The sequence below is a fragment of the Zalophus californianus genome, chromosome 3 (assembly GCF_009762305.2).
Source record: "Zalophus californianus isolate mZalCal1 chromosome 3, mZalCal1.pri.v2, whole genome shotgun sequence".
Taxonomy (NCBI): domain Eukaryota; kingdom Metazoa; phylum Chordata; class Mammalia; order Carnivora; family Otariidae; genus Zalophus; species Zalophus californianus.
This window is the reverse complement of record NC_045597.1, coordinates 101,359,121-101,372,898: the sequence shown is the minus strand read 5'-3', so window position 1 is coordinate 101,372,898 and position 13,778 is coordinate 101,359,121. Positions and strand designations below refer to the sequence as shown.

At 45.7% G+C, this 13,778-nt stretch overlaps 1 protein-coding gene across 1 annotated transcript in view; it reads left to right on the top strand.

Moving 5' to 3' along the window:
• The window catches only part of TMEM163 (transmembrane protein 163), a 215,280-nt gene that overhangs the window by 125,872 nt on the left and 75,630 nt on the right, over nt 1–13,778 (top strand). The window contains exons 3-4 of the mRNA XM_027588895.2: nt 7,296–7,339; nt 8,760–8,851. Of these exons, the coding sequence (XP_027444696.1) occupies nt 7,296–7,339; nt 8,760–8,851 (136 nt within the window). The remainder of the gene's footprint in view (nt 1–7,295; nt 7,340–8,759; nt 8,852–13,778) is intronic.

Here is a 13,778-nt window from a genome sequence, read left to right as displayed (position 1 = left end):
ATCATTTCTGGGTGGTACAAGGTGAGGGCAGTAGGGATGGGGTTTTGGGGTGGCAGAGGAGAGGTGCTGAGCCAAGTTAGAAAGAATGAGCTGAGAGTGAGCATTCAGGCTTATAATTCCCAGCAATCACTCTCAGAACAGAAGGCTAGAGAAGACAAACTGTGAGGGTTCTGTGTTATAAAAATTTGCCCCATCTCTGTTTTCTATTAAATGAATGCTTTATTTACTAGACAGAAATAGTGTTCTGTGATTAAGGGATAGTTAGGGCTTTCAGAGGCATATTTCATCAAATCGTTAAGCAAGTAACCATGGTATCCCCAGCTCAACACAATTGTATGTGGCATGTAGTCGATGCCCAATAAACATTTGTTGAGTGAAAGAATGATTGGTGAGCTCAGGCTGCTCATGTTGGTCTGGACAGGGTGGGTTGTAGGACAGGAGTGGACTGTAGTCTGAGGATGCCCAGCCACACCTGTTGCCCACAGGCAATAGACTACTTTCCTGAGTGCTGTGCTGGCATCACAGGGAACCATATAGCACGGGGAGGAGTAAAATTTCATGTGATGGAAAATATGTAAAGAACCATGCTCCTACTATTAATTCTGGCCAGTGAGACTCTTTAGAGTCAATGGACCAATGAGTGAGGGGAAATCGTTTACTTGACTGAAGATAGTCCATAAACATTCATAAAATTTAGGTAGCCAGGGCTGGGGTCTTGGCAAGGGTTTGCTTCCCTGTAGGCTGGCAGAGCCCTGGAGGGTGGGTGGGCAATGTCTATAGCCTCCCTGGGACTAAATAATGGTTCTTGGCCCTGCAGAAACTCTCCAAGAATGATACAGGCTTTGAGAACCTGGCCCGTGGTACAGCTAATTGTAATTTGCCGAGAGCCAGACCTTAGAGTAGGAAACATTGGAGGCTACCGTCCACGCAGCACAATGACTGTTGGGCAGGCATTTTGCTGAGAACTGCAGATACGGAGATGAAGCTATTGTCCTTTCCCTTACGCTGCTCATGGGCTGCATCTAAAGTCCCAAACTGAAGCTTACTGGGCCAGCTAGAGACCAGAGGTGGCCAGAAGGTGAGGGAGGCCAGCTGGGCCTGATGCGGCAGGGGAGACAGGTGGCCAATGGTGCATGCCCCAACCAGACGCAGCACTGGCACTGCTGGAGAAAGGAACAGCTCCATGCCAGCAAGTCTCGGGTTTTCCAGAGACATCAAACAGCCGGGTGTACTTCCTTGTTTTAATTTGTGAAGTCTCGTGATTTAAAAATAGTGGTAGCCAATTCTGATATTAGAATAGTACTGTGTAGGTCAAACAAAAACTTTGAAATTTTATCCTTTTGCAAATTCTGGTCTAGACCAATAAAATGCAAAGTCAAGTCACTAGGCTGTAGCGGAGGATGAGGAGTCTAATGAATGGGTGAAGCCATTTCGATTTGTTTTTCAAACTGCTTCTCCCTCTTTTCCTGCAGTGGTGACTGAATTCAGCATCCTATCACAGGTTATTGAAGTATAATTTGTTTGAGTTGGGGAGAGTCTGGAAGTTACCAGATGTTCTGTGGAAGTGAGTTGAACATAAACCAATTAATTTTGACCCCTCTTAGCTCCACCTCTTCTGTCTAGGCTGCCGTAAACGTGATGAAGGTGGTGATGGAAAGGCCTCTCAAGTTAGGTTAGTTACCCGGCTGTGGGCGAGGCGGTTGCCAGGCGCCTGACTGACAGAGGTGGTCTAATTAAAGTGGGATTGATTTATTAACGGAGCTTTACTGGCCACATAATTTAGCAACTCGGAGGTGTTACGGGGCCTGGGGTATTGCTAAAGAGTGCTAAAGCTCAAGATAATTATTGCCTTACTTAGGAGAGAATGACAGATGGGACCTCATTGTTGCTGTAAATCTCTCCTGCAATTGAAATGGCATTCTTTGTTTAACGTTGTTGAGGGTGCTCGCTCGGTCGCCTTGCTGGCACTCTCCCTCTCTGTGCGTTTTCCAAGGCCCTTCGAACCTCCCCAACCCTCCCTCAAAGCTTGCTGCTTATTCAGCTGCGTGATTTGCATTCGGCTTTGTCCTGACAATGGGTTGCCTGGGTCCACTCCATCTTCCAGCTGTCTTTCTGTTTGAATTTGAGTTTCCAGCTGATGGGCTTTCTGGCCTGAGTGTGACTTAGTAAAAGAAGGTCTGGTCTTAAACTGGACCCGTATAAATATTTATTTAAGACTTGTGTTGTGTGTGTGCTTCTGGGAGTGTAGCTGTTATTACTCCCTTGACACATAAATGAAAGTAGAGTGTAGGACAAGCAAAAACCTGGGAGGCGGGAGGTCCCTTACGCAGAGAGGGACATTTTGCTTATGTGCCACACCCTGGCTTGCCTGGCCCTCCACTGCGCTTCCGTGGCATTAGCGACCTGCTTGTGTAGGTGATCTCGCTCAGAGACATGGATTTCAGAAACTGAGCCATAATAAAGATGTGGATGATAGTATGTGCTCCTGTTAGCCAGAAACATTGCAGCCTACTCCCCGATGTGAGGCATAAATCTGCTTTCTGCTCTTCTGTTTGAGATCTTTGGCTATGTTGTTAGGAGTTGGCTAATTCTTTTTTCCCCCAAATAAAATGGATTTCTTTTTTCTGGTTTGAATGATCATGTATGGTGGTTGTAGAAAATGTGGAAAATACAAAAAAAAAAAAGAAAGAAAAGGAAACAAACTAGAAAGGAAAGAAATCCACTCAGATATCCCTACCCACCACAGATTGACTACTATTACCATTTGAGTTGCTTTTTTTTTCTTCTAGTTGTTTACAGTGCATTTTAAAAACATGGTTGTACTGTAAAGCTAGTTATATCACGTTTTATCTTGGATCTTGCCCTTTTCTACTTCATTTTTTTTGCTCAAGCAGCAAGGAAATCTATTATGTCACATAACTTTCCTCTTGCTCCTTTTTGCTTCAGGCAAAATGGTTTCACACATACCAGAAGTTCCACCTCAGGGCCTTTGCACTGACCATTCCCATGATCTGGAAGGTTCTTCCTCCAGGTGATTGCATGGCTCACTCCCTCACCTCCTCCGGGCCTTTGCTCACATGTCACCTACTCAGTGAAACCTCCACTGACCTCCCCATTAAGTTTGCACCTGTGCTAGCCAGAATGCCTCCTGACCTAGTCCCGTCCTTTTCCATGGCACCCAGTGCTGATGGCGCTAATCATACCCCCTGTGTGTTTATTATCACTATCATTATTCTAACTCATGAGCTCACACAAGCACTGACTAAGTGTACTTTTGGTCAACACTTTGAAATACCTTACACATAGCTTATTTTTTTAATAGACTGGACTTTAATCATTGCCCTACTGCTGGACATGGAAATGGAACCCAGTGTTTTGCTATTTTAAATTACATAAACCTATGGTGAACTTTTTGTGTATAAAGTGTTTTTCCATTTCTTAAGCACTGAAAGAAGATTTTTGGAACATGGGGTTACTGGATAAGGTAAATTGTATTAAGACTCATGGCTGCAAGTGATATGAACTCAAACTGGCTTGAGCAAATTAAAGGAAATTCTTGGCTGATGTATTTGAAAACTACAGGGGTAGACTGCAGGTAGGGCTGATTCCAGAGGTTCAGTCCATGTTATCAGGGGTCTGATTTGTGTCTCTTATCCTTCATCCATGCTTTCCTCTGTGTTGGCTTCATGGGAGGCAGCTTCTCCCCATTTAAGGCAAAATTGTGTTTTGTAGCTCCTGTTTTCATGCTACCAACTGTACAGTCCCGTCTTAGAAAGACATCCCCTTCCCAGTATTTTTAGCAAAAACTCAGGACAGATTGTCGCTGGCTCACGTTGAATTGTGGCACCCTTGAATCTTTAACTCTGGCTGTAGGACAAGTATATAGGAGAGTGGGGGTGATGATGTCATCCCACCCAAACCACAACCTCTGAGGGCAGGGGAGGTAGCTCTCTCCAGAGGAGACTCAGGGTACTCTTCTCTAAATGGGGGATGGATGCCGGGAAGGCCCCCAAACTGCGGATCTTCATTTTACTTAGGAACATTTTAGGGACTCTGTGCCCTAGCAGGGAAGGAAAAAAGCACAGAAAATGAAGGCGCCCAGTCCCATAGCCAAAGCATGCATTTTTGGATGTGTGAGGCCAGCCTCATCAGGTGGCAGTCTGCTGCCACTCTCACTGTGGAAAGGGAGAGAGCCGTGAGGAGGGGAAACCCCTGGCCTCAGCTCCCTGGGGAATGAGGCTCTGATGGCCTGTAATTGCATGCCTCCTGGGCTCTTGGTGGCCACTGGCTGCCAGAGTACGTGTTTAAAATACGAGTGGTAGAGACAGGTTCTAAATGGGAGGAGCTGGAGAGTTCTTGAAAATTTCCCTAGCTATGCTCTCCGGATGAATTTGGAGGCTTCTGACAGTCGGGCACTCCATTCCAGAGGAGCGGTGGCGTTTGTCGTACAGGCCCCGCACCGCCAGCTGACAGTCGCAGTGGCTTCATTTCCTGCAGCTCTGTGGCCCCGGCCTTGACCCAGAGCAGTCTTGGCAAGAGAGCTCGGCTTCGCAGCTGCCCCCCTGCCAGTCTCCGTGCACCTTGCTGGCTGGCAGCATGATTCCGATGTCGAAAGGGTCCTTATCTGTCATCTACTGTGGGATGTGCACCTGCCTTAAAGGCACTGCTAGACTTTTGTTGGATCTCTGGTGGCTTTCAGCTACCCTCAGCCAAGTATGTCCGTGGCTCCAGGAGTACCTGCCTTGTAATCCCTCCCTTGGTGGGTCATCCTGGCCCAGGCCTGTGTTCTCCATGTGGAAACTGCTCGCAATGAGAAGCTGTCTGAGCCAAGGCCTCGTCAAGGGCCCTTCGGCGTACCCTGGATTCCCCATGCAATTTTTGGCATTTTCTTCCTTCCCCATCTTATCAAGGAGATTGGATAGAGGCAATTTATAAGTAAATGATACATGTTAGTCCTTCCCTTCTGTGAAGGACTCTGGGTTAAACTGGAGCCCTCTTCCTCACATTTTCCTTGGTGCTTGGGGGGAGGGGATAGAACAATACTAATATTCCACTTGTACTCTAAGCTATTGATCCACTGGGCAGGCTGGAATCACTCACACAATCAGAACTTTCTGTATAATTCTGAGAGGGTTTGAAATCATGGACACTGACTCCATTTGAGTCAGGGAAATCCACTACCAATGGCCATCTCCTTTGTTGGATTCCAGAGTCTCTAAGATAAAGTTCCTTGTGTTTCTCCATATAATCAACTGGGTGTACACCTCTCTGAGATCTCTAGTCCACTGCGCAACTGTCTGATATTACCAAATAACTGAGTCAAACTATTTTATTTTATTTTTTGATTTTTTGATTAAAGCTTTTTAAAGAAACGGTTTACCTCTTGGAAAGCAGGTGGCCTTCTGGGTTGGCGGGTGGAGCGCTTGCTCCGTTGTGCTCTCCCTTCCATGGTGCCCAGGCCGGACGGGGTGGGGAGAGACAGTGCCAGAGCTCTGGCACGGGCTGCTCTTTGTTATCTGCTGTATATAGTGAGGATCTGTGCAGGATGTTAGTAGGAGTTAAAAAGTTTCCACTGCTGATAAAGAAGGAACCCGCAAAAGGCACACAACTAAGATACTGTAAAAACAGGCTGTAATGTAAATACAAAACAAAACAAATCCAACATTTGTTTCTGTAAAATTTTATGAAGCTTACGTAATGAGTTACTGAGTCCTGAGTGCAAAGTCAGGCCCAGCATCCTCTAGTTTATCTTGGTGCTCAGGGCAACCCCTTGGAGGACCTCCTGCCTTTTTTGCCCATGTCTGCATGGCCTGTGAGTTGAGTTCTTTGGGAGGATCCAGGGCCCCTTTGCGCCACCACGGCCGTGGTGCCCATGAAAGCTACAGCCTGTCACCGCATACAGCTGGCTCTGCCCATCTCCCTCCCCCTGCCCATAAGAGCAACAGCAGGGATTAACTGGGACAGCTTTTTGTAAGAACCAGAGATGGTCAGGAATTTAATGAGTTGCATTTGCCTTACACAGCCTGAGGACTGGAATGTGTCTGGCTCCCAGGAAGGGCTTAGAAACGTTAAGAAGCTAGTGGCTCCCTTGCCCGAGAGTTGTGTTTACCCCATGCTTGTCTCTGCTCCTCAGTGTGTATAGCAGGCGATGGCCAACTCCACTTCCGTGTTCACAGGTTTCACTTCTAACAACTTTAATTGACCAACTAGACTCTTGGTCTCAATTCCTTATTCACAGAAAATGAAATATGCTTTGTTCACATTGAGTCACATGACCCTGTTATGGCTGGGGGCAGGGGTACAAAGCACAACATGGCTGTCCAGGGCCCATTTGTGGACGTTAATGGATAGGACAGAGACTGGGTTCCAGAGAAGGGACATGGGGTGAGCTGAGTGGGGGGTCCAAATGGATATTGCCCTCTGTGCCCCACACCCATACCTCACTTACTTCACGAGTCAGCTGCTGGTCATACCTGTGCCTGGGACAATCCGCTTCAAAGCTTTGCTGACCCATTGGGTAGGGTTTCATTCTTTGTTGGAGGGTGGACATATGCTTGATGATATGGCTTTTGTTTGGAGATCTGCCTTTATTAAGTCAAGCTGAGAACAGTCTTTGAAACTGGACATTGCTTTGGCACAGAACAGATCACAGAATTAGGCATATGCGCTGCTCAGTTAACTCCCCCCACAAAAGGTAGATAGATTTTTGAATATGGAGAAACGTTTTAATTATAACTGTTCAATCTATATTTGTAGACATCTCTTGGTTAAGATCGTTTGCTGTTGTTTTTTCTAAAGAGTTTCCTTGAGGCCTACACTGGATTTTCAGCTCTGATGGGCAAGAGATTTCTCTCAACCGTGTTAGCAATGGCGTGTGCGTGTAGATACCACCACTAATTACCTTATGATGGGAACAGTGTGGATGGTCACACTTTTGCTCTGATAGTTTCATGTGATTCCCAGCTCTCTGTTCCCTGTTGCTGAATTCTTAAAGTCTTAGCAGCCATGTGATTGACAAGTGCTTGGGCATTTTCATTCTGAAGCCGGCCCTGTGGTGCTTGAGGATGTGGTGGGGAGGGATGCTGTTGCCGGTGGAGTCTGCAACCTTTTCACTTCACTCTTTACCTGTTTTGGTTCATAGGTGTTACAAGTACAGTTAATTTTTAACTTAATTCTCTGGGAACTTTTCCAGGGATGTTTAAAAGGCCCTATCAATTATACTAATATACTCAGAAATGAGAGAAAATATCCATGAGGTCTTAAAATATTCTGAATAATATTTTCTTTCTTTTTAGCTGTCTCCGTTATGAGGTACAGCGCCTCTGCTTTTGGGTTTGCAGTAAGTAACCTGAAATGTACTTTTATGAAGTTTTGCACGTTTTTCCTGAGCCCATGAATCTCGCCCTGGGCCCGCTGTTCAGAGGGTGGTTAGCAGACAAGAGCTTAGCATGACAAACAAACCTTTTATGGCAATAGCTTCCATAACAAAATTACAGTTTCATGGAAGTAAACAGCGATTTACTTGAGAACGATGATGCTCTATAGGTCTCCGGAACACATTAGGGGGACCTCATTTTCCACCCCTGGTTTAGAAGATATTTGAGGGGTTTCAGCCTGGTTTTCCCTCTCAAGGTTGTAGATGTGAAAGTGGGCACACACTGGAGTGAAGACACATTTGCTGGTGCAGGCAGAGGTGTTGGGGGTTAGGAATGGGGCTGCCGGCACTAGACAAGTCAGTCTCCGGTCCCATTAGGGGTAACCTGACTCCCAGACCTGCTTCCTGATGAGAAATGGTCAGAGAAAAGGGGTCTCAGAAAATGGGTCAGAGAAAACGGGTCTCAGCCTAGGCATGTTGAAAGCTTGGGTGAAATCTCCCCACATTCCTTTAAGAGAGTGCTAGTGGTTGTAGTTTTCCAGATCAAAAGTGCATTGTGGTGCAGTGACTCATCTGGAGAGGTCCAGCATCCTCCTCTGTAGCTTCAGGGTTTCCTGTACCTGAGGGCATGTGTTCCTGTTCCCAAACCTACTTCTTCCCTTTGCTGTGAGAACTTAATGTTTTCCAGGTTGTAGATTGTAAGGTATGGACAGTCTCTCCAGAAAAATGGGTGCGTGCGCATGTGCACGCACACCCACCCACCCCCACCCCCACACACCTTTCTTTTCTCCCCTTTCTTCTGTCTGTGTCCCTCACACATTCGCTCATTCATTCAAACAAGAGCATTAAGTTTTGTATACAATTTTTAAGTGTTGACAGAGTTCCCAGAACCCTTGGGTGGCCCCACTCTCACCCCTGAACCTCAAGTAGAACCATCCCACGGGGAGGCAGACACACAGAATCCTTATCCTGAATCTTTTACCTGGGATGTAGGGGGAAATGCTGCAGTGATTTTGCCTGCTGGGAGATAGGTGTGAGAACAGTGTTAAGTCCCCCTATTATCTCCAGAATGCTAGGAGCCAGGGCCCAGGGAGCAGAGCCCACTGCACCACAGAGTGTGCTTTCTCAGGCTGTGGGAGCAGCCTGAGGAGCAGCGCGAGGTGAGGAGGAGCTGTGGTCCTTCCACCAGGCTGGCATGTCCAGTGGCCTTGGCTCCAGATTCCCAGCACCCACCGTGAGGATGAGCAGGAGCGTCTGTCGTAAAGATGCGAAGCCTCTTTGTTCTGAAGTCGCTTGCTCAGATTCCAAGCCTCTGTGTCTTGTGTCTTCACAGTCTTGCCTTATTAATGCTGGAAAACACTAATGCCGTGTCTCCTTCTCCTAGTTTGACGCCATCCTCGACGTCCTGTCCTCGGCGATTGTCCTGTGGCGTTACAGCAATGCTGCCGCCGTACACTCTGCCCACAGGGAGTACATGTAAGTGGATTTTTCTCTTCCTCCAGGCTGCGGAACCCTTGCAAAGGAAGGCCACATCATTAGGCTGTCAGCGTAGCTCTCCTTGCAGGTTTGGTCCCAGGGATGAGAATGAGGACCCACATCACCTTCGAGAGGGCCTGCTGGGATACCAGCCATATGACAGGCCCCTTTGGGGATGGTCGGAGAGATGGGGTGCCCTTTTATAATTCGCCCTGTTCTCTGCTCGAGTCGGGAGGGAATGTCTGTGTGTTCATTTGTCTGGCTCTCCTTCTGTCCCTCTGTCCATTGATCTGTCCCTCTGTCCATTGATCTGTCCACGTTTCAATTCATCCGTCCTTCCACCCTCATTCTTTTTGTGTTTGTGGAATCTTTGTTCTCTTGGGTTCTCATGCTTTAGGATGACTTTTCCACTGTAACTTCTGGAAGACATCTTGAGGGTATTCTAAGTTACACTGCTTGTCTTCCATTCCTCTCTCTATTAGAGGACGCGGCTTGTCCCAGTCTCTGCATCCTGTAGGTGATGATCTTGTCTTTGAGGAATTTGAGTTTGTGACCATAAAACATGGCTTTCCCACCTTCCATCTTCTCTATTCCATTTGTAATCTCCAGGCTGATAATAGCACAGGTTCCAGAGTCAGATTTCTTGACTTTGAATCTTAGCTCTACCACTTGCTAGCTCTGTGCCCATAGGAAGCTGCTCAGTGCTCTATGCCCTGTTTCCTTATCTGGAAAAGCAGGAAAACAACACCCCCTTCATAGGGTTATTATATATATTATATATGCACAATATGTAATGTAGTATGTATGTTGTATATATTAGAACAGTATATGCACATATAACTTAGAGCAGTGTTCGGCATGTAGTTCAGGAAACCTTAGCTTCCATCATTATTAATTATTAAGGAATTATTAAGGGGGTTCCCCTGAGACTGAGCCGCCGCTGGTCATTAAGGGAAGAGTTTGATCCCACCTCTGTGGCTTTTGGACAGTTGAATACAAATGAGTAAATGCTCCCCTGCTGTGTTTCTGGTGGTGCCCAGACAGAAGGTAGTCTGGATGGGAATGCCATGTCATACCTAAAATGTATAAGTGTTGAGATACAAATGTTAGGTGCTAGGGGACTCAGTAATAGATCTGGGGTTGCACGTGCCAAATGGAAAGGTTTTGAATATGATATAAACTTATAACATGCTGTAACTGATTCACGAATGAGAACAAATTTTATTTCACTGTTGGCTTTAGGTAGAGCACAGAAACTTCTTTGAAGTGTTAGGTATTTATTTTAACGTGCATTAGCTCTTTTAACACATATGAAGTGTCGAATCTGTGATATCACAGATGATATTGTTTAGGATAAGGTTAATTTGTTTTAAAAGTGAGTCAATTGATGGTTGAAAAAAGTTAAGAAAACAATTACAGTAAGTGGATTTTGTAAAATTTCAAATGATGGTATCATAATGATCAAAATTGAATTAATACTAGTCTAGCCAAGGGAATAGCTAATACAAAAACCCGAGTTTTTGCTGGCTAATTATTTGAGGAATACAGTGAGAACAACCTAGAGACAGATTGTCCTTTTCCTGCCAGGAGAACATAGAATCTTTGGTTCTATAGTTGCACTGTCCAGAACGGTAGCCACTGGTGGCTATTTTAGCACTTACATGTAGCTGGTCCGAACTAAGAGGTGTTGTAAGTGTAAAATAGTACATTCCATAGACTTAGTAAAAAAAAAAAAAAAAAAGACTGTAAACATTTTATTAATAGTTTTAAAGATATTGATTACACGTTGACAAAAGAATATTTTGGATATGGGGTGCCTGGCTGGCTTAGTTAGTATAGCATGTGACTCTTTGTCTCAGTCTCATGAGTCCAAGCCCCATGTTAGGTGTAGAGATTACTTAAAAATAAAACCTTAAAAAAATATTTTGGATATATTGGGTTAACCTATTATAATTAATTTTACTTCTGTTTCCTTTTTCTAATGTGGCTTTTAGATATTTAAAATTACACATGTGGCTTATATTATAATTCTTTTGGGCCTTGCCCTCAAAAGACAAAGCTCTTCCCTCTGACTTTTCTTATTTTTGAATTACTAATCCAGAATTTGATTTGCAATTCCAGAAGGAATTGAGTTCCATGTTTCTCAATATCTCTCTTCTAATGTGCTTATTAAAATCCGATTTCTTTTATGCTGAAATGAATTTCTTACATATTAGTCACAAATCTACAAATTATTGTGGCTTTTCTATAGAGTTGGGATCTCTTTGAGCATTTGTCACGTGGCCTGGAGTTTTTCCAAGATTAAAATATTGATGACAAAAGATTGATGATCCAGCATTTCACGGATGGTTCTCGTATTGGTATGGATGTAGGCTGGGAATGGGTCGCTGAGGTAGGGTGTGAACCAGATGTCTTCGGTTTCACTGTTTTTAGTGATCCCCAAACAGGTACCATTAAAAAAAAATGTATATCTCTATTGATACCCAAAGGACAAAAACTCACAGAGAAGTTGCTTTGATAATTCCCAGATGATAGTTCACATGAAGATGCCAATGAATTCATTTGGAGAGTCTAAACGTAGGGATTCAAACGACACTCCACAGTCCTTTGTATTGTTGGCTTTAGTTTAAAGTTTTAATCTCTGCCTCATCCCATGTAAATTAAAAATTCATGGAATCATTGCCAGCTGAGAAACTGATGTTTGCATATTAATGAGCATGAATGAATTATGAGAGGCATGGCTAGAAAAACCATTGGCTTTCAGTTAGTTGCTGGAGAATAATGAATGGGGAAATACCCAACTGGTCCTTAGTTAATTCCTCTAATTTGTCCTACTTCGACTCTAAGCTTCAGAAAGAATCTTGAGCTCGGAATTGCCAGCACAAGGAGGAGAGGGAGTTTCGTCAGCCCTGCGCCCTGATGCTGTGTGTGCTGGCTGCATGGGATAGGGCGTTTGATGCCCAGAGGAAGAGAGGATGCTTTTAGCACCACCATGGAGTACTGCATTGTACACCTCAATTGTTAAGATAGCCAGCTACAGAGTGTAGCCTCAGTGGTTTTGTTTTGCAATTTTTTTTTTTTTTTTTTTTTTGCTGTGGTAAAAAATACATAACATTGAATTTACCATCTTAAATGTTTTAAGTGTATGGCTCAAAAGTATTAAATCTATTCATATACGGTTGTGAACAGAGTCCCCAGAACTACTTCTTCATGCAAAACTGAAGCTTTATACTAACTGAACAGCTACCCTTGTCCCTCTCCCCCAGCCCTTTGCAACCACCGTTCTATTTTGTTTCTCTGAATTGATTACTCTAGGTACCTCAAGTAAGTAGAATCAGAGAGTATTTGTTCTTCCGTGACTGACTTCTTTCACTTAGCATGATGGCCATGGTAAGGTTAACAAACGGTCCTCAAGGGTGAGAAATCTTGCTTGCTTAGGTAGCCGGTCATGGGTGTGGGACACTAATCTGAGAGTGAGATGCTAAAATCCAGCATTTCATGGGTGGTTCTCTTATTGGTATGGATGTAGGCTGGGAGTGGGTGGCTGAGGTAGGGTGCGAACCAAAGGTCAGGGACGTGTGTCATGCCAGGTAGTGGCTGGGTGCCCCATCTGGGATGGAAGGAATGCTTGCAGGATTCAAGGAGGAGATGAATGCAGTGAAGCAGTTTCTGCTGTCCTCAGTCACTAAAGGAGAGGCGCCAGGAGGTGGGGGCTGACGCAAGGAGTTGTAGCAGGTGGTTCGCTCCGACGGTGCCTGTGGGTGTCGAGGGGAAAAGCTGGAGGACTGGTTTGGAATTCAGCACGAGGAAGGGAGGCTTTGTGAATGTGGATGAGAGAGAACGCGTAGGGAAGGCAGCGTAGGGAAGGCAGCTTTCCCGGGGAGCAGCCAGGTTTCTATTAGGCCAAAGGTGAGGGCAAGAGTCAGAAAAGAGCCCGAGGGTATGGTCACTGCGATAGAATGGAAGTGTTCTGGGGAGGGAAGGGAGCAAGGAGACAACACGGAGCCTGGCTAGAAGGGTGGGGTGGTGACAGTTGTCCTGGTGACCGCAGATTGCCCTGAGGCCACCGCAAGAATGAAGCACTATTTGTACACGTACACTGTGATCACCAAGCGTCCTTAGGTGAAGAAAGCGTGCAGCAAAATAGTGTTAGGGTCTTTTCTCATTGGTTTTAACAATACAGGTTTGCATCCACGCACACTGCTTAGGCATATAAAAACTCTGGCAAGGATACAGAGCAGACTGGACAGCAGGCTCGCCTCAGGAAGGGGGCACGGGGGACAGAAGAAAGGGAGGAGGTCTGCTCTTCCTATCCTGTAGGACTCTCTGCAGCCATGGACGCGTTCTGTAGTTGCCCCGTCCGGTGTCCTCAGACCCTTCCCCACGTGGGGCCATGGAACATTGGCTCTGTGGCTAGGTTTCTAGCTTGATTTAATTTAAATGAATTGAACTGTAAGTCGTCACATGTGGCTCGTGGCTCCCGTATTGGACAGTGACTCTTTAGGTACTTTGATCATTTTTAATCCATTTTTTTTAAAAACAATGTTGTTACTCAAAGTCCACGGGACTTGGAAATGAGAGCAAGATACTGAGGGAAGGAAGGAGGTGCCGGAGGTGGCAGGCGTGGGAGAAATGAGTATAGGAGGAACTTGGCAAGGCCAGATGACACAGGGCATCTCACGCTTGTGCCCCGGGAAACAGAGCTTCCCACTGCCATCAGCTGTGGAGGGCCATCGGGCTGCTTGCCATGGGAAGGTACAGCTTGACACTCACTGGGGGCCTCTGACATTTTGCATGATTGCAGCACAGGTGGGAGGCCTGTGAATGCTCCCCAGTCCCAGCTGTCTCCTTGGGCCATCCGTCAGCTCGCAGAGATGGAGAGGTGGAGGCAGATGGGAGGCTGCTCACCTTTATAGGCTTGAAATTC